We start from the raw sequence: 21,927 nt of genomic DNA, 5'->3' as shown, positions 1-21,927 counted from the left end.
GTGCTGGTCTTCTCTATCAGAAGCTCCATGAAAGTATGGGACTTATATCACTGTGCTACCTGCTACTTCTCCATTGTATTGCTTGTGGAAAAATGTAATGTACACGGAATTAAAAACCTCATATCATGAGAAACTCATTTGCTCCCCTCAAAGAAATTATATATTTAACTTTCAAGGAAACTGATAATGTAGTTAATTACACATAGTTGACCACTATGAACTGGAATTTACACTGCTGTCCTAGTTCTGTCATAAAAAAAAACATCACAATGCATGGCAACAGGGAAATCATTTAAGTCTCTGGATATCAGTGAAAAGATTTATGGAAATTAAGGGATTTCACTAGATGAAACTCATTTGGAAAATTCTAAGTCCTTCCAGATTTGAAATTGATTTCCTATCCTTAAACACTTAAGATATATCAGAGACTACAACACTTTCAGTTAATAAGTTATAGACAAAGAGAATTAGAAAATTTAAAATTTTTAATAAATGTGCTTTGTTCACAAAATGTGAAAAAATACAACAACACAAACATACATTTTCAGGAATGCTACCTCCCACCACTTGGCAACTATGATAAAACCACATAATTGAGTCATGATCCTGAAAAATCCAACCAAATGATTATCATTTGTTTTTGAAACACCAAATTATTTTGAAGAATCTGTTGTGAATGTGCCAGGAGGACTCTTAACTTCTTTATATTCAAATGAAATCATCTTTAAGAGTACCTATACAGTTTCAGAAGGCCCTATTAAATTCTCTTGTCACTATATTTATGATTTGGCACCATGCCATAATGACTGTTTATCTTTCAACACTTATACACTGAGTTGGCTTTGGTGGAATATGCATTGTCTTAAATTCTATGACAACCTAATTTGAAGGAGCTGAATTTACAGTAACAAATGATATAAATTCAAATAAATTTATAGTAAGTGGTAGGTTTTAAAGAGAATTTTCTTTAAAGTACTACTTAAAATACATCATGCACACTTTGGAGCATAAGCAGAATGAACATCTGTAAACAATCAGAAGAATTTATAGCACCAACATTTTAGCCGTAACACAAAGGCTGACTCTGACTCCAAGGTATATACTTAATCTGCCCTTCAAAAGCACTGCTTTCATTTACTTTCAAAGCACTTTCACTTGGTACAATATTTTCTTCACTCTTAAGATCAAATTTTGCTAAATAAAACACAGTATATTAAAGGAGGTACTACCAAAACTGTATTATCCTGAAGACAGTGCTTTTAAAATTTTATTCCTTGTTTATACTGAGTGAATTACAAGACATGATCCTGCAGTGCTTAACTAGAAACAAAAAAATCCCAATTATTAAGGAATCTTATGCTGTTGAAAGTAAATGAAAAACTTTAGGTTACTTATGGAATATTTCAGCAACCAATATTTATTGCATTTAGTCAACTGACTCTGGGTTAGTTAACATTCTGAAATCTTTTAATTAGCTTGTGAAGTTTAATTTGAAATATTAGGTACACATACTCAGTTGTTTATATCTTGAAAGGTAAGTTTTAAACTTCTAAATAAAGTTTGACATTTAAAGTTAACTACAGCAATTCACAATAAGCACAAAAACATCAGTTTTACCAGAATAAAGAAGTGCAGTTTATGAAATTTAGGATCAACTATTGAAAATGCATTTCCTTTAAAAACACACATACACATACACACGTTAACCATGAAATCTGAAACTGTGACATTTCAGTGCAAAAACCTCAGTATGAGGCAATTTTAATGTAACAACCACTTGAAAAAAAATCCACACAGTGGCACTCTTAAAAATGATAGTTTACATGACAATTGCTGACTGACAAGACAATATGGACTAAATGTTCTTAATTGTTTAAAACTAATCTTGTCTTGTTTGGGCATATATTTCTCCTTAATCATTTGCTTCTGATTCAGAAAGACAGCATTTATCAATGTGGAAAGGGAGAATTCCCACAGCCAACTAATGGTTTATATATTCAAAGAAATTTCTGCTAGGATTTAGATAGAAGTTAGGATACCAAAAGGTCAAAATTACTTTGAGATTACCAGCAGAGGGTTATTTCTAAATTTTCTCTATAATTTCAAACTTGTAGTGCAGCACCTCCATAATGGAAAGGCGAGGACTCTACCAAAGTTGGTTGAGATAGAACATAAATTCTTAACAAGTGCAAACCCTTTCACAAAGGTGTTTTAGGTCAGTATTGAGTACTACATTGTTCCTTGTGTAAGTAGAAAATTTTGTAAATGAAACCTAAGCTTTAAAAAGATACAAGTGAACTCTTACAGATAAATATACTTCACACCAAGGCTCAAATCAACAAGGAAGTTATGAAAATACTACTTTGGCAATGGTGTTTACTGTATCGTGCTAATGAAATCAGAATACATATTTTGGAGAAAATGTTTTCCCCAATGTCTGATGCTACCAAATGAGCTTTTAATAAAAAAAAGAAGGAAAAAGAATTATCACCAATTTAAAAAAGTTCAGGAAATACTGGATCATCAGACAAAATTGAACAGAAAATGGCTTTCTGTAATTGGTAACAATTTAGTTAGAAAAAAAAAGATAAGTGCATCACAAAAGAAATAAGCCAATCTATCTCTGTGTCATATTTAACTTGTGAGTTGTCAAAGTGCAATCTATAGCTTTCTACATATCTTAAAGTTTCCCACTGCAATGGTTTAAAGTCAACATGGAAAAACTGAAAAGGAAAACATACAGCAAATTATGCTTCATTTTTCACAGTAGCACTAAAGAGGAAAAAAACAAAAAGGTACCTTTCTATGATATCTTAGTGCTAACTGCTAAAGTAACAGTGGTTTTTGCTATGACAGGAGTCACTCTGCATGAAACTTTAAGCTTTCCATATAAGAATAAATTTTAAAATCCGGAAGTAGAAAAAAATAGCAAACTCTGTAAACCTTTGCATTTCTTCTATGCAAACCAGGTTTTAAGTACTGAGTTCATGTTAATATTTTCAATTAGTGTAAGTTTAGGAGTCTGGACTGAAAGGGCCTTCTGTTTATATATTAACTTAAAAGTAATATGGGATCCTCTAACTCATAGAAAGGAATAGAGCTGGCTTGACTTTCTCCAGAATCTGAGTCATATGGAGCATCAGGGAGCTCTGTGAAACCATATGCTAATTGTTCATCTTCTATATCTGATCGCACATAGCAGGAAGGGTTAGAATATTCCTCATCTTCTATACTGTTGAAATCTTGAGGAATATATAACATCCCTGGATAGTTCCTACTAACCAAGTCACTTGTGGTTTTTAGGGAGATTTTCCTAAATGCCATCAGATGCATATGTGAAAATTTTGAATACTTGAAGCGTTTAAAACCCAGTGACTCTATAGCAATCTTCCAGCTTTTCATCATCATTGCATGTCGGTTCTGATGGGAGGAATCAGGTGTGATGATAAGTAATAAGCCATTTAACACTAACAGTTCATGAGCTTTCTTGCAGCAAATCCATCGCTGATAAGGTGATGGAAAATAAGAAAGAAGGAGAGAGAAAACAACCACATGGAAGAGTTCTCCAGGAAGAGAATCAATAGGGTTCTTTAGTTGCTTCAAAAAAGCATCTATAGCATCCTGTGCAAGCTGGAGTGGTTGCTGAAGCTGTAAGTTCAGGAAGTCACATTTATAAACACTCTGTAGAAAGAGAAAAATACAGCATAAAAAGCACTTCCAGATCACATCCACCTTTTAGATTTTATATATATCTTATACCAAAGAACTTCATATCTCATAGCATTTTTATATAATTCTAGCTCCAATTACATACCTTTGCTTTCTAAACGATAAAGTATACAAATGTATGCAACAAAAACTTTTACTAGCAAAAATCTGAGTATTTAATCCCCAAGAATTTTGAGACATCATTTAAAATATGTATACAACTCTAACAACTTGAAGTTAGAAATAATTTTTAAATATATATTTTAAAAAGTCATAACGGCTTATTTGTAATTTAATTTGAATTCAGAGATTAGAGAATGATTTATTTCTTCCAAGCTTAATCATATTTACATTCACTTCAACATTTATAGTTACAAAGAATACACATGCATATGTGTGTGTGTATATATATAAAAACTTTAATTGAAAAACACAGTGAAATAAGGATGAGTCAAAGTGAAGGAGGAAAGAAAGAGGCATTATAAAATCTGTACAAATAGAATGATGCCAAAATGTTTTAAAGTCATTAAAAATGTCTTTCAAAACCATTAACTTTAATCTCTTAAAAAGTAATCTTAATACTGCCTTTGATCTACTAAAAAGATAATCCTTAGAAGTTTAATTAGCATAGTCAAATAATCATAGAAACACTACAACTAAAGGAATAAACAACATGGCAAAATTTGCTGTATATTAGAAGTATACATGGGGCTGGCGCTGTGGTGTAGTGAGTAAAGCTGCCGCCTGCAGTGCCGGCATCCCATATGGGCGCTGGTTCTAGCCCTGGCTGCTCCTCTTCCAATCCAGCTTTCTGCTGTGGCCTGGGAAAGCAGTAGAAGATGCTCCAGGTCCTTGGGCCCCTGCACCTACATGGGAGACCTGGAAGAAGCTCCTGGCCCCTGGCTTTGGGTCGGTGCAGCTCCGGCCGTTGTGGCCAACTGGGGAGTAAACCAATGGATAGAAGACCTCTCTCTCTCTCTACCTCTCCTCTCTCTGTGTAACTCTGACTTTTAAATAAATAAACTGTTTTAAAAAAAAGTATATAGAAAGAGTTCAGAATTAAGAATTTTAAAATTAAGTAAAAATTATTCTTAAGTAGCATTATTTATTATTTATTTTGAAAGAGTTACATAGAGCAAGAGACAGAGAGGGGTCTTCCATCTGCTGGTTCATTCTCCAGATAGCTGGAAGGGCCAGCGCTAGGCCAGGCTGAAGCCAGGAGCCAGGAGCTTCTTCTGGGTCTCCCATACAGTTGGCACGGACCCAAGCACTCAGGTCATCTTATGCTGCTCTTCCCAGGCCATTAGCAGGGAGCTGGAATGGAAGTGGAGTACCCGGGACACGAACCTGCCCATTTGGGATGCCTGCATTGCATATGGTGGCTTACCGGATACAGCACACTGCCAGTCCCATAGTTATTTAAGAGGCTACACAGCTTATGCCTTTTAAAAAAAAATCTATGGGAGAGAGAGCAAGTGCATGTGCGAGTAAGCCAGGTCCCATCCACTGGTTCACTTCCCCAAATGCCCACAATAGCCTGAGCCAAAATTGAGCATCGAGAATTCAATCTAGGTTTCCTGCGTGGTTGGCAGGAACCCAATTACTTGAGCTGTCACTGCTTGCCTCTCTGGGTCTGCATTAGCATGAAGGTGGAGTCAGGAGCCAGAGATCAGTTACAGAACCCAGTTACTAATACAGGAATAGATGTCTTAACTGTGTTAGGAAAGATGCCTACCCTAGCAATAGGTATTAACAGAAACATGGGCTAATACCTGAGTATCTCATTCTTGTTAGTGGACAGACAGGTTTGTGACATAATCATCTGGATTGTTTATTGAGGAAAGTGATACATAACATTGTATTATCAGAAAGCAGATTCTTGTTTTCCTATTTCCTTTGTTGTTGTTGTTGTTTTTTTTTTTTTTTTTTTTTTTAGGAAAGCTTTACTGAGGTGTAACTGACTTTATTGAAATACATAGTTTTTAAAAAGTTGTATTTGTAAAACAGGGCAAGAGTTCCTATCTGGTTAACTCAAATGCCTACAGAAAAGAGATGAGGCCTCAACCCAGATCTCCCACATAGATGGCGTGAATTCAACTAGTCTTTCCATCATTGCTGCCTCCCAAGCTCTGTGTTATAGGAGACTGGAATGTTTAATCTTCTTTTTCCTGGTTTCACTAGGAATAATCAGTTTGAGATCTACCCTTTTTGCAAGTATTAATAGTATCTTTCCCCTCCTTTTGTGTGTGTGTGTGGGGTAAACTGCTGAACAGTATCCCAAAATTTCTAGTTGTTCGGTATTACAACTCAAGCTGCTATGACTATTCATGTTCAGTGTCTATCTGAATGGACATGCTTTCATTTGTCCTGGATAAATATCCAGGAGAAGGGGGTGGGTGAGATTTTACAGTAAGTATATGTATAACATAAAGAAACCCATAAGCTATTTTAAAAAGCTATATACTATGTGTACACAAAAGATTCAGTTCCTCCACTTCCTCATCAATTCTTGGTACAGTCTTTTTAATTTTAGAATTTGTAGTAAGTGTGCTGTGGTATACTGTTTCTATTTTCCTAATGAGTATTGAGGTTTATCTTCTTAAACAGCCTTATTTGCCATCTGTATATCTTCGGTAATTGTTCAAATCTTTTACCCATTTAAAAATAATTAGGTTGCTTTAAATTAGAAAAATTGCTTTCTTAAGGAATTTTAATTTTTTAGCATTCTGGATATGAGTCAATCCTGTTTTAGTGGTTATGACTTGCAAACATTTTTTATCAGTATGAGGCAGATTGTCTTGTATTCTCTCAACAGCATCTTTTATATTTTAAAATAATTGTGAGGCAGAGATACAGAGAGAAACCAGAAGAAGGGGACTCCATCTAGGTCTCTCATGTGGATGGCAGGAACTCAACTACTTGAGTCCACCAAGGCCTGCATTAGCAGAATGCTGGAATGAGATGGGGCAGAGCCCCACCCACTGGTTCACCACTCAAATGTCACAAATGGCGAGGTCTGGGCCAGGTCAAAGCTGGGAGCTGGGAACTCAACCCAAGTATCCTGTGAGGTTGAAGAAACTCAATTGCTTAAGCTATCATGGTTGACTATTATAGTCCACATGAGGAGGAGGCTGGAGTCAGGAGCTGTAGGTAGATGTGGAATTCAAGTACTTCATTATGTGATGCAGATGCCTTAACTGCCAGGTCAAATGCCGACCCTAATACAACCCTGTCTTGATTATTATATTTTATAATAAGTTATGAATCAGATAGTGTTACTCTCTAATACTTTTATCAGCATTTCTTTGAGCTATTCTAGCTGCCCTGAATTTCCACACAAAGCTTGGAATAAAATTTCATATTTCTACAAAAAGTATGATTAGGTTCCATGCAATCCTCAGTGAATAGATTAATTTGGTGAAAACTGGCATGCAGACAATATTGTCTCCACCAAAAAACATAGATCTATCAGTTCTTCAATTTCTCTCAAATTGTAGTTTTCAGCATACAGATTTTTCTACATATTGCCATTTATGTTAAATAATTATTGTGTTCACTTGTCAAAGTTTGTATTTTTATGCTACCATTAATGGTACTATTTTAAAATTCAAATTCTGATTGCTGTCAGTAAATATTAAAAAATGTAATTCTGTATATTAATCACATATCTTTGCAACCCTGCTAACTCACTACTTCTAATATCTGTCATGGCATAATCTAATAAATGATCAAGGTCATCTGGGAATAGGGTAATTTAATTTCTTCCCTTCTAATTTGAATGTCTTTTATCAGTTTCTTTTCATTTTACCGCATTTGTAAGAACTTCTAGTACAATACTAAATAGAAGTGGTGAGAATAGATATCCTTATCTTGGTCTGTGGGAAAAGCATTTCTTTTCTACCATTAAGAAGCTGTAAGTTTTTTTTAAACTTTCTTTCTTGTTGAAGAAATTCCCTTCAAATGTTACCAGTGTCTTTTATTAGGAAAAGATGCTGGATTTTATCAAATGCTTTCTCTATATTTGACAAGATGATCACATGATTTTCTTTTTGGTGAGTGAATACAACAAATTGATTGATTTTTTTGAACATTAATCTTGCCCTCCTGGCAGAAACTCTAAAATAGCCATGTTATATTATCCTTTTTATAAAAAAATTATTTTTTTCCCCAGAAACCTTTTAAGGAATACAAACTTCATATATCTCATAATTACAACTTTGGGAACATAGTGATTCTTCCCACTTTACTGACCCCTCTTTCTCCTCCCTCTCCTATTCCCACTCTTATTTTTTTACTAAGATATTTTCAATTAAGTTTAGACACATATGATTAACTCAATGTTAAGTAAAGAGTTCAATAAATAGTATAAAAGTAAATATTCCTCAAGGGTTGTTATAAGTCATTGCTTCTCAAAGTAAAATCAATTTAATTTTTACAGGTTGCCTTTCAGGTACTCTATTAGTTGTCACAGGTCAGAGAGATCATATGGTATCTGTCCATTTGGAATGGCTTATTTCTCTAAAAATGATGTTTTCCAGTTTCATCCATTTTGTTGCAAATGATTGGATTTTTTAAATCACTGTGTAGTGTTCCATGGTGTGCATATCCCATTAATTTTTTTATCCAGTCTTCAGTTGAGGGGCATTTAGGTTGAATCCATGTCTTACATACTGTCAATTGAGCTGCAATAAACATGAGGGTACAGATAACTTTTTCATATGCTGATTATATTTCCTTTGGGTAAATTCCCAAGAGTGCGATGGCTGGGTCATATGAGAGGCCTATATTCAGATTTCTAAAGTCACTGCATACTGTATTCCATATTGGCTTCACCAGTTTACATTCCTACCAACAGTGGATTAGGGTATATTTTCCCCACATCCTAGTCAGCATTTGTTACTTGCTGATTTTTATATGAAAGTTACTCTAACAGGGATGAAGTGAAACCTCATTATGGTTTTGATTTGCATTTCCCTGACGGCAAATGACCCTAAGCATTATTTTTCACGTGTCTGTTGGCCATTTGGATTTCCTCTTTTGAAAAATGCTCAAGTCCTTTGCCCATTACCAAACTGGGTTATTTGTTTTGTTGTGGTTGAGTTTCTTGATCTCTTTATATATTCTGAATATTAATCCTTTATCAGTTGCATAGTTTGCAGATAATTTCTCCTATTCTGTTGGTTGCCTCACTGCTGAGTATTTCTTTTCCAGTGCAAAGCTTTTCAATTTGATGTAATCCTTTTAGTGAATTTTGGCTTTGATTGCCTGGGCAATTTGATGGTACCGGGTCAAAGATTTAGATCTTTGATCCATTTTGAGTGGACTGTTGTATAAGGTGCAAGGTAGGGGTTTTACTTCGTATTTCTGCAAGTGGAGATCGAGCTTTCCCAGCAATATTTGTTGAAGTGTTTGTCTTTGCTCCAGGGATTGATTTTAGCTCCTTTGTCAATGGTAAGTTGGTTGTAGATATTTGGAATGATTTCTGGTGTTTCTATTCTGTTCCATTGGTCTATCCAACGGTTTTTTTTACCAGTACCAGGCTGTTTTGATTGTAACTGCCCTGTAGTATGTTTTTTTTATTATTCTTTTTTAAGATTTTATTTTATTTATTTATTTGAAACTCAGAGATACACAGAGAGAAGAAAGGCAGAGAGAGAGAGAGAGGGGTCTTCCTTCCGTTGGTTCACTCCCCAATTGGCCAAAATGGCTGGAGTTGCGCCGATCCGAAGCCAGGAGCCAGGTGCTTCTACCTGTTCTCCCATGCGGGTGCAGAGCCCAGTGGGCCATCCTTCACTGCCTTCCCGGGCCACAGCAGAGAGCTGGACTGGAAGAGAAGCAACCGGGACTAGAACCCGGCACCCACATGGGCTGCTGGCACCCCAGGTGGAAGATTAACCAAGTGAGCCACAGCGCCAGCCGTGTAGTATGTCTTTAAATCTGGTATTGTTGCCTCCACCTTGATTTTGTTGTACAAGATTACATTAGCTATTCAGGGTTTCCTGTGTTTTCATATGAATTTCAGCATCATTTTGATTGACATCACACTGAATCTGTCAATTGCCTTTGATAGTATGGATATTTTGATGATACTGATTCTTCTAATCTATTTCTTTCCTTAATGTTTTGTAATTCTAATTCTATTTCTTTCCTTAATGTTTTGTAATTCTCATCATAGACATCTTCGACAACCTTGGTTAAATTTATTCCAAGGTATTTGATATTTTCTTTTTTGTAGCTGTTGTGAATGGCATTGATCTTAGAAGTTCTTTCTCAGCCAAGGCATTGTTTGTTTATACATCTGTGAGATATACTGTGAGATCATTTATTTGATGCCATTCCAATTTCTTGATGTAGGCACTAATTATTTCTTTTCAACTTCATTTAATAAATATAAATTTCCAAAGTACAACTTTTGGATTATAGAGGCTTTTTTCCCTCATAACCTTCTTCCCACCTGCAACCATCCCATCTCCCACTCCCTCTCCTATCCCATTCGTCATCATAATTCATTTTCAATTATCTATATATACAGAACAACTTAGTATATACTAAGTAAAGATCTCAACAGACTACACCCACACAGACACACAACGTATAGAGTACTGTTTGAGTAGTAGTTTACCAGTAATTCACATAGTACAACACATTAAGGACACAGATCCTACATGGGGAGTAGGTGCACAGTGACTCCTATTGTTGATTTAACAACTTGTCAGTCTTATTTATGATATCAGTAATCACCCAAGGCTCTTGTCATGAGCTGCCAAGGCTATGGAAGGCTCTTCAGTTCACAAACTTTGATATTATTTAGACAAGGTCATAGTCAAAGTGGAAGTTCTCTCCTCCCTTCAGAGAAAGGTACCTCCTTCTTGAGTGGCCTGTTCTTTCCGCTGGGATCTCACTCACAGAGATGATTCATCTATGTTATTTTATTTATTTTTTTGGCCAGAGTGTCTTGGCTTTCCATGCCTAAAATACTCTCATGGGCTCTTCAGCCAGATCTGAATGCCTTAAGGGCTGATTTTGAGGCCAGAGTGCTATTTAGGACATCTGCCATCTATGAGTCTGCTGTGTATCCCACTTCCCATGTTGGATCATTCTCTCCTTTTTAATTTTATCAGTTATTATTAGCAGACACTAATCTTGTTTATGTGATCCATTGGACACTTAATCATATCATTATGATCAATTATGGACTTAAACTGATCACTTGGACTAGTGAGATGGCACTGGTACATGCCACCTTGATGGGATTGAATTGGAATCCCCTGGCACATTTCTAGCTCCACCATTAGGGGTAAGTCCAAGTGAGCATGTGCCAAACTGTATATCTCCTCCCTCTCTTATTCGCACTCTTATATTTAACAGAGATCACTTTTCAGTTAATTTTAAATGCCTAAGAATAACTGTGTGTTAATTAAAGAGTTCAGCCAATGGTATTAAGTAGATAAAAAAAAAAAAACAAAAAAACAAAAAACTAAAAGGAATAAAATAGTATGTTGTTCCTCGACAGTCAGGACAAGGGCTGATCAAGTCACTGCTTCTCATAGTGTCCGTTTCACTTCAACAGGTTTCCTTTTTGGTTCTCAGTTAGTTGTGACCAACCAGGGAGAATATATGATATTTGTGCCTTTGGGACTGGCTTAATTCACACAGCATGATGTTTTCCAGCTTCCTCCATTTTGTTGCAAATGACTGGGTTTCATTTTTATTTTTTACTGCTGTATAGTATTCTAAAGAGTACATGTCCCATAATTTTTTTTATCCACTCTACTGTTCCTGGACCTTTAGGTTGATTCCGTGTCTTAGCTATTGTGAATTGAGCTGCAATAAACATTAAGGTGCAGATAGCGCTTTTATTTACCAATTTAATTTCCTTTGGGTAAGCTCCAAAGAGTGGGGTGGCTGGTCAGGTGGTAGGCCTAGTTTCAGGTTTCTGAGGAGTGTCCAAACTGTCTTCCATAGTGGCTTTACCAGTTTGCATTATCACCAACAGTGGATTAGTGAGACTTTTTCCCCAAATCCTCGCCAGCATCTGTTTTTAGTTGATTTCTGTATGTAAGCCATTCTAACCAGGGTGAGGTAAAACCTCACTGTGGTTGTGATTTGCATTTCCCAGATGGCTAGTGATCCTGAACATTTTTTCATGTGTGTGTTGGCCATTTGGATTTCTTCTTTGAGGTCCTTGGTCCATCTCTTAAGTGGGTTGCTTGTTTTGTTATTGTGAAGTTTCTTGATCTATTTGTAGACTCTGGTTATTAATCCTTTATGAGTTGGACAATTCGCAAATATTTTTTCCCATTCTGTGGGTTGCCTCTTCACTTTCCTGCTTCTTTTGCAGTATAGAAACTTCTCAATTTGATGTAATCACAATTGTTAATTTTGGCTTTGAATGCCTGTCCCTCTGGGTTCGTTTCCAAGAAGTGTTTCCCTGTGCCTATATTTTGCAGGTTATCTCCGATGTTCTCTAATAATTTGATGGCGTCGGGTCATAGATTTAGATCTTTAATCCATGTTGAGTGGATTTTTGTGTAGGGTGTTAAGTTAGGGATGTTGCTTCATGCTTCTCTGCATGTGGAAATCCAGTTTTCCCAGCACCATTTGTTGAACAGACTATCCTTTCTCCAGGAATTGGTTTTAGAGCCGTGATCAAATATAAGTTGGCTGTAGATGTTTGGATTGATTTCTGGTGTTTCTATTCTGTTCCATTGGTCTATCCATCTGTTTCTGTATGAGTACCATGCTGTTTTGATTACAACTGCCCTATAGTATGTCCTGAAATCTGGTATTGTGATGCCTCCTGCTTTGTTTTTGTTGTACAAGATTGCTTTTGCTATTCGAGGTCTCCTGTGTCTCCATATGAATTTCAGCATCATTTTTTCCAGATCTGAGAAGAATGTCTTTGGTATTTTGATTGGTATTGAATTGAATATTTGATTGAATCTATAAATTGCTTTTGGGAGAATGGACATTTTGATGATATTGATTCTTCCAATCCATGAGCATGGAAGATTTCTCCATTTTTTGGTATCCTCTTCTATTTCCTTCTTTAAGGTTTTGTAATTTTCATCGTAGAGATCTTTAATGTCCTTGGTTAAGTTTATTCCAAGGTATTTGATTGTTTTTGTAGCTATTGTGAATGGGATTGATCTTAGCAGTTCTTTCTCAGCCATGGTGTTGCCTGTGTATACAAAAGCTGTTGATTTTTGTGCACTGATTTCATATCCTGCAACTTTGCCAGACTCTTTTATGAGTTCCAATAGTCTCTTAGTAGAGTTCTTTGGATCCCCTAAATAAAGAATCATATCATCTGCAAAGAGGGATTGTTAGACTTCCTCCTTCCCAATTTCCATTCCTTTAATTTCTTTTTCTTGCTTCATGGCTCTGTCTAAAACTTCCAGTACTTTATTGAATAGCAATGGTGAGAGAGGGCATCCCTGTCGGTACCAGATCTCAGTGGAAATGCTTCCAACTATTCTCCATACAATAGGATGCTGGCCATGGGTTTTTCATAAATTGCTTTGATTATATTGAGGAATGTTCCTTCCATAACCAATTTGCTTAGTTTTCATCATGAAAGGGTGTTGAATTTTATCAAATGCTTTCTCTGCATCTATTGAGATAATCATATGGTTTTTCTTCTGCAGTTTGTTAATGTGGTATATCAGAATGACTGGTTTGTGAACTTTGAACCATTCCTACATACCAGGGATAAACCCCACTTGGTCTGAGTGGATGATCTTTCTGATGTGTTGTTGCATTCTATTGCCCAGAATTTTATTGAGGATTTTTGCATCTATGTTCATCAGGGAAATTGGTCTGTAATTCTCTTTATCTGATGCATCTTTTTTCTGGTTTAGGAATTAAGGTGATGCTGGCTTCATAGAAAAAATGTGGTACGATTCCCTCTTTTTAGATTGTTCTGAGTAGTTTGAGAAGAATTGGAGTTAGTTCTTCTTTAAATGTCTGGTAGAATTCAGCAGTGAATCCATCTGGTCCTGGGCTTTTATTTGTTGGGAGGGCCTTTATTACTGATTCAATTACTTTCTCAGCTATGGGTCTGTTTAGGCTTTCTATGTCTTCCTGGTTCAATTTAGGTAGGTTGTATGTGTCCAGGAATCTGTCCATTTCTGATAGATTTCCCTGTTTGCTGGCATACAACTCTTTGTAGTAATTTCTGATGACTCATTTTATTTCTGTGGTGTCTTTTGTTACATTCCCTTTTTCATCTCTGATTTTATTGATCTGGGTCTTTTATTTTTTTAGTTAGTTGGGCCAATGGTGTGTCAATTTTGTTTATTTTTTCAGAAAACCAGCTCCTCTCTTTGCTGATCTTTTGTAATGTGCGTTTTTTGGATTCAATTCTGTTGATTTCTTCTCTAATTTTAATTATTTCCCTTCTCCTACTAGCTTTGGTCTGGTTTGCTGTAGTAGATCCTTGAGATGCATTGATAGCTCATTTATTTGGTGCCTTTACAATTTCTTGATTTAGGTACCTATTGCTATAAACTCTCCTCTTAACACTGCTTTTGCTGTATCCCATAAGTTTTGATATGTTGTGTTGTTATCCTCATTTACTTCCAGAAAGTTTTTGATTTCTTCTATGACCCTCTGTTCATTCAGGAGCATGTTGTTCAGTCTCCATGTTTTTGCACATGCTCTAAGGATTCCTGAGTTACTAATTTCCAACTTCATTCCGCTGTGGTCTGAGAAGCTGCATTGTATGATTTTTATTCTTTTGAATTTGCTTAGACTTGCTGTATGGCCTAGTATGTGGTCAATCCTAGAGTAGGTTCCATGTACTGCTGAGAAGAATGCATATTCTTTAAGTGTAGGATGAAAAGTTCTGTAGATATCTGTTAGATCCATTTGGTCTATAGTGTCGATTAAATCTGCTGTTTCCTTCTTGATCTGCTGTCCGGTTGATCTGTCTATTGCTGAAAGTAGAGTACTGAAGTCCCCCAATACTATTGTATTGAAGTCTAAGTCTCCATTTCAGTTCCTTAACATATCTTTTAAATAAACCAGTGTCCAGTAATTAGGTTCATATATGTTTATAATAGCTACATCTTCCAGTTGAATTGATCTCTTAATCATTATATAGTGCCCCTCTTTGTCTCTCTGAGCAGTTTTAGTGTTAGTTTATTTTGTCTGATATTAAGATGGCTACACCAGCGGCACTATTGTTATAAACTTCTCTCAACACTGCATTTGCAGTATCTCACTGGTTTTGGTATGTTCTGTTATCTTCATTCATTTGTAGGAAATTTTTAATTTCCCTTTTGATTGGGTATCATGTAAGAGTCCAGGGTGACACCCATGTTGGGCATGGTAGATTTTTCTATTGTCAGCAGGAGGGAGGATGTGATCAGCGCTTCATTTCTTTATACCAAGATAATCAATACCTGGGTAAGCTTACAGTGGCTAAATATCTCACCCTCACATTAATAAGAACCACACAAAGGATCTGTTTGGTTCTCAATGTCAGCACAGAACCCTCTGCACTGACCCACTCCAGGCACTTAGAATTCTGAGCCTCTGAAGCCAGACATGGTGATTGCCCAAAGACTCCACCTCAATCCATACTCTTTCAGTTACAGAATTCCCAAAGTCATACAGTAGAGGTTCCCAGCGTCACAAGGAGCAGGGGAATTAGTGTCAGCCCTGTGAGGCTACTTCATCTACAGGGACAGCTGATGTGTTCCCAGAGCCAGCTGCCTGTTGGAGTTCTGCCTTGGCACTGAGTATAATACTATTGATACAGAGTATATGGGAGTGCCTCACAGGCTTAAGAGGGTGCCCTGCCTCTTGCCATTCCTCCAGGCCAGACTCAAAGTTAGTGGGAACCCTGGATTTAACTCTCAGATAAAATCTGAGTTACAAGTGTGTGAACCATGGCAGCCTGAAAACGCCTTTTAAGATGGCACTTACTCCCTGATAGGCATTTGGAGACTGTGTGTGTATGTGTGTAAGAAGCAGGCAACATACTCTCGCTTTATCAGTTTAGGTGGGCACCTTGCCCCACCCCCCCAACTGGTGCTCCAGGCCAGACTCAAAGTCCATGTGCTCCACAAGGTTCTCCAGTAGGCAATACCAGTGACACATGCTGCTGCAGTCTCCTCTCTCTCTTTTTTAAGAAGATGGCATCTTCTCCTGGTGCTGATACTGGTAGGAGTGGAACAGAGACGCATTGGTGAACTTTTTGCTCCTGTTTATGGTGGTATGCAGCAGTGGGTGAGGGAAAGAAGCAAGCCAGCTTCTATGCTCCAGGTCTGGCAGTTGCTTAGACACCAGTCAGCTCCACAGGTTGAATTAAAAGTCAATGGGTAGGCCGGTGCCGTGGCTCAACAGGCTAATCCTCTGCCTTACGGCACCGGCACACCGGGTTCTAGTCCCGGTCGGGGTGCCGGATTCTGTCCCGGTTGCCCCTCTTCCAGGCCAGCTCTCTGCTGTGGCCCGGGAGTGCAGTGGAGGATGGCCCAAGTGTTTGGGCCCTGCACCCCATGGGAGACCAGGAGAAGCACCTGGCTCCTGGCTTTGGATCAGCGCAGTGCGCTGGCCGCAGCGCGGCGGCCATTGGAGGGTGAACCAACAGCAAAGGAAGACCTTTCTCTGTCTCTCTCTCTCTCACTGTCTACTCTGCCTGTCAAAAAAAAAAAAAAAAGTCAATGGGTAACTGTGGGATTCCCTCTTAGCTAAAACTGAATGGCAGAGCATTCAGCTACTTTCCTACCATGTTGTGGTAAGACTGCAGCTCACAGCTGGCTATACTGTGTGGCTGGCTGCAGTGGTGTGTCTGTCTTCTCTCCTCTTGTCCCATAGTCTTCTTCAGTTCTTCACCCCAAATTTGTCAGTTATGCTCCTGGAAATGTGGTCTCTTCTTTGTTCTTTTCATATCCCACAGCTGAAGTCAGTGTGGCAATTCTCTATTTAGACATCTTGAAACCTTTCTGAAAGTTTATATTTCATTTGTTTTCTGCTCTGATCATCTTTTTGTACTTCACATTTAATATACTTCTATTCTAGTTGAAAAGTTGGTATCAAATGATACCAACTCCTTTCTTTTCCTTTAAAATTTATTAGAAAGGCAGAGTGAGAGAGAGACTGATTTTTCCATCTACTGCCTCATTCCCAAATTGGCCGCAATGGCCAGAGCTGGGCCAGTTCCAAGCAAGAGTTTCTTCAGGGTCTCCGACATGAGTGGCAGGGGCCCAAGTACTTGGGCCATCTTCTGCTGCTCTCCCAGGCACAGTAGTAGGGAGCTGGATCAGAAGTGGAGCAGCCAGGACTCAAACTGGCACCCATATGGGGAGCTGACATCACAGGTGGTGCCTTTACCTGCTATGCTGTAATGCTGCCCCTCCCCCAACTTATTTTCTAATAAAGTTATTTAGTGGTAAAAAATTTCCCCTTACTACTACTTTTCTTCAGTGATTTTTTTTATTTCTTGGAGAGGTAAAAAGATACAAAGAAAAACAGGCAGAGTACCTCCATCTGCTGCCTGTGTTCCTAAATGCTTGTATGAAGCTGGGAACTTAATCCATGTCTCCCACATGGGTGGCAGTAATCCAATTACTTGAATTGTTACTTCTGCCTCCGAGAGCCAGGAGCCAGAAGTTGGAGGTGGGCATGAAATCTAGGCACTCCTTTATGGTATGTGGGTGCCCTAACTGCCAGGGAAAATGCCTGCCTCCACTTAGTACTAATCCAATGACTTTAGTGGCATTCCACATATTTTGATATAAGTGTTTCTGTTTATCTGCATTTCAGCTATGGCTTGAATATGCCCTCTAAAACTCAGGTCAGAAATTTAAATTTCCATTTTTAACAGTATTTTTTATTTATTTGAGAGCTAGAGTTAGACAGAGAGAGGGAGAGATCTCAATCTGCTGGTTCACTCTCCAAGTGGTCACAATGGCCAGAGCTGAGCAGATCCAAAGCCAGGAGCTTCTTCCAGGTTTCCCATGTGGTTGTGGGGGCTCAAGCACTTGGGCTATCTTCATTGCTTTGCCAGGACATAGAATAGAGCTGGATCAGAAGAGGAGCACCGAGGACACAAACTGGTGCCCATATGGGATGCAGGTGACACAGACAGAAGCTTAGTAGCCTACTATGCCAGAGCGCCAATCCCACATTTTAACAGTATTAAGAGCTGGGGCATTAAAGAGGTGGTTAATGCCATAATTTTGGGAGTGGGTTAGTTAATGAGGTAGTGGATTCTTGAGATAAGGGATAAACTTGGCCTCTGCCCTTTCTCTTTGTCTTGTATATACACATTTGCCTTACTACCATGTTATGACACAGCATGAAGGCTCTCACTAGGTATGGCTTCTGTCTTGGGCTTCCCAGCCTCCAAAACTATGGGGTTATCCAGTCTTTGGTATTTTGATTTGGCTTCAAAAAATTCACGAAGACAGTTTCCAAAAATGTTCTAATTTCCATTGTTCTTTGCTGTTCTGTGTACTTGTTCTATTGAATATTGTAGAAGGGTACTGAATCTCCAACTATAATTTTACAAATGTCTTATTTTCCTTGAAATTTGGTCAGTTTTGGTTTACGTATTTGGAAGCTGTTATTAGGTGCATAGCTATTTGTGATAGGTACTCTCAACTGATTGACACTTTTATCATTATAGGACAACAATCTTTCTCTCTGGTAATATCCTTTGCCTTGAAGTCTACTTTTTCAGATTTTTAATATACAAACACCAGCTTTCTTTATCTATCCTCTTGCTTTCGCTCTAATTATATCTTTAAAACTGAAGTGTATTTCTTACAGAAAGCAAATACTTCTTATTGTCTCTCCCCCCACCCCTAATCTAACAACCTCTGCCTGTTCTTGGGAGACATCCAGGCCATTTCTATTTAATGTAATTACTATTTTAAAAAATTGTTCACAAGCGGGGAGCAATAGCATGCATGTGAGTATATACTCCAACTGCTGGTTCACTTCTCAAATGCCTGCAATGGCCTGGACGAGACTGGGCTAAAGCCCAAAGCTTAGAATTCAACCAGTTCTCCCATGTGGGTTACACAGATTCAACTACTTAGGCATCACCTGCTGCCACCTAAGGTGTGCATCAGCAGGAAGGTGGAATCAGGAGTGGAGCTGGGACTTGAACTCAAGCAGTCTGATATGGGACGTTAAGTGTCTCAACCAGTATTTTAACTGCTAGGCTACATGCCCATGTTTAATGTAATTATCGATATGCTTAAGTTTAAATTTATAATCCTTGTTAAAAATTTGTCTTCACTTGTTTCCTATTTTATTGTCATCTTTGGATTAATTGAAATTTTTAATCTGTTTTATATTCTTTGTGGCTTATTAGTTATAACTGTTTTATATTAGTGACTGCTTTAGTATTTCAAATCATATGCCACTTCACGTATAAGAACCTATGGTAGTGTTATTTCCAATTTTCCCATCCCATCCTCTGTGCTATTTTCATACATTTTAGTTGCACCTGATTATAGCCTCCTCCCAACAGTTGTAGTAGTTTGCTAGGGTTGTTATAATGAAGCACCATAAACTAGGTGGCTTAAATCAGATTTATCAGAGTCTAGAAGTCCAAGATGTCAGAAAGGTTGCTTTCTTCTGAGGATGGTGAGGCAGCACCTGTTTCATGGCCTCTGCCTTTCTTTAATCTAGTTGGTTGACTGGAAATTTTTGGTATTCTTTGGCTTATTAGATGCATTACTCTGATTCTGCCTTCATGAAGTCCTAATCTGTGTGCTTGTTTCTACATCCAAATGTGTCCTTTTTATAAGGACACCACAGTCATAATGGATTAAGGGCCACCCTGATGATATTATTTGTGAGGCCCTTATCTTTAAATAAAACCACATACTGGAGTTAGCACTCCTGATCTTTTTATTTTTGGCTGGAGGTGGGTGGGGAGGAGCAAAATTCAACCCATAACAATGATATTTTAAGTAAAGAGAAAATCTTTTACAGTTTCACTATGTAGTTATCACTTCAGTACTCTTAATTCTTTTGTATAGGACTACACTCATGTTTTCACTTAGCTGTACTACTTCCTTCAGCATTTCTTGTAATACAAGTTTGTTGCTGTTGAATTTCTTCAATTATAGGATGCCTGGAAGATCTGAAATGCCAGATGACAAGTTTTGTTTTTTTCTTTTAGTATTTTAACATATCTTTTAAAAATTTTCTAGGTACTTTTAAAAGTTTATCACTAGTTTTAGAAGTCTGATAATGATGTTCCTTTTGTAATTTCTTCCTATTTCTTTCGTTAGGATTTGTTGAGCTTCTTCAACTTGTAGTTTAATAGCTTTTATAAAATTTGGAATAATCCCTTGCCATTATGTTAAAGTTCCTCCACAGCCCCTCTTGAGGATTCCAGTTGTGCTCATATTTAGCTGCTTAAAATGTCTAACCACTGTTCTAACCACTATTTCATTTTGGACAGTTTACATTTGAATGCTTTCAATTCAACTTTCTTTTTGCAATATTTAGTAGGGATAAATCTCAAATAGTAGGTGTTTCATATCACATATTGTAGTACCCATCTCTAGAAATTAGATTTTGGTCATTTTTAAAAACCTTTTATGTCTAACCTTTCGGTATGTATGGAATACATTCACAATTTTCAGATCCTCGATAATATTCAAGATCAAGATGTGAATAAGGATTGCTTCTTTGTGAAGACTATGAAGGAGAATCTATCCCACGCCTGTGCCTAGCTTCTAGTAGTCTGCTGGATATTTTGGTGTTCCTTGAAGCATGAAACACACGGGTGTGCATAAATCATAACTGGCTAGCTCAAAGAATGTTTTCAAACTACAATATCTGCACATGTTAATGTGCTTGTTTCCTAATTTTAATACCTCTATCAGTTCTGAGTTTGTACTGTTGGTTGACTTATTTCCTCACTGTGCTCCAATTTTCTTATTTCACTGCATAACTGATAATTTCCTTTTTGGATACCAGATACGTTGAATTTTATCTTGATGGTACTGGATAGCTCCGGATTATCTATACATATGCTTGACCTCTATTTTAGGATGGCACCAATATAGCTGAAGACAACTAGGTCTTCTGTGTCTTGTTTTCAAGATTTGTTAGAACAAAGTTATAGCCTGAGCCTCACCTTCCTCATTATTCTTCATTACTGAAGAAAGAACCTCCTCTGTAGGCTACCCAATGCCTTGTGAATCTTGTTTTCTTGTATGGCTGGTGGGAACAGGCTAAAATAAGTCTGTCTGGGTGTGAGGCACTCTCACTTTTAATCCTTTCAAGTAACACCTTTTTCAGTCTCATACACAAATGCTGCTTAGTACTCAGCTCTAATTATACTTAGCTACATGCCAGTTCCAGAACTCAGAAAACTGACTGGGCTCTGCTTGGGTTCTTCTCTCATTGTCATGCCCAGGAAATTCTCTCAAGGCAATATACAGGTGTAACTATATGGCTCATCGCATTTATTTTCTACCTCTCAGGGATCACAGTCTTTAAAAATTATTCTGGTGTCATGTAAACTATTTTACATGTTTTGTTCACTTTTTGGGTTATTTTAGGTAGAAAGTAGATAAATGTTGTCTTTTTTATTTTACCTCGGCTGGAATAATAAGTATTTTTACTTTGTTTTAAAACTACTTAGAAGTTCTTTTCTTTCCTAGTGGCTATATAAAGGTTTATAGCTCTACCTATAAATAAATGTAGTATTTTAAACATATTTAAACTCCAGGTTCAGAACAAATAGTCATCAATTTCCAGCAATCTTTAAGGAACATTTCTACAATATACCTTGAAAAAGGAAGAAGGCAAATGCATGCACAAAGCCACTTACACTTAAAACTATAGCTCCTGGTGTCAGGAATTCTCTTTAGTGATAAGGCAAGAATAGCTATTTTACTGTAGTCAGATATTTGTCTTTAGGATGGACAGATAATAGTGACGGTTTTACATTTTCTTGTTCTTTAGTATTAGTCATATAGATCAAATTAAGAGTCATGCCCAACAAGATAATATTTAAATCTTCATGCAGGAACTTTTCAGTAATAGCAAGCAATTTTTTCTAGTACTCAATATACAACAGGTATAGTGCTATGTGCTTTTAAATATTTTTGCCAAGGAAACATTACAATATCCTATGACATATTATCCATAACTAACCCGAGACTCTTGAAAGAGTCCATTATTTTATTTAAAAAAAAAAACCACTTTTCTATGTACTAGTAATAGAGCAGTAGAGAGGGA

At 37.3% G+C, this 21,927-nt stretch overlaps 1 protein-coding gene across 1 annotated transcript in view; it reads right to left on the bottom strand.

The window, feature by feature from the left end:
• Positions 1 to 500: 500 nt before the first annotated feature.
• The window catches only part of BMT2 (base methyltransferase of 25S rRNA 2 homolog), a 126,488-nt gene continuing 105,061 nt past the window's right edge, over positions 501 to 21,927 (bottom strand). The window contains 1 exon segment of the mRNA XM_062208953.1: positions 501 to 3,681. Coding sequence (XP_062064937.1) covers positions 3,052 to 3,681 — 630 coding nt within the window. The 3' untranslated portion in view covers positions 501 to 3,051.

This window comes from Lepus europaeus, chromosome 1, assembly GCF_033115175.1.
Source record: "Lepus europaeus isolate LE1 chromosome 1, mLepTim1.pri, whole genome shotgun sequence".
NCBI lineage: Eukaryota > Metazoa > Chordata > Mammalia > Lagomorpha > Leporidae > Lepus > Lepus europaeus.
Note: the sequence above shows the minus strand (reverse complement) of the source record. Positions and strands in the feature narration are given on the sequence as shown.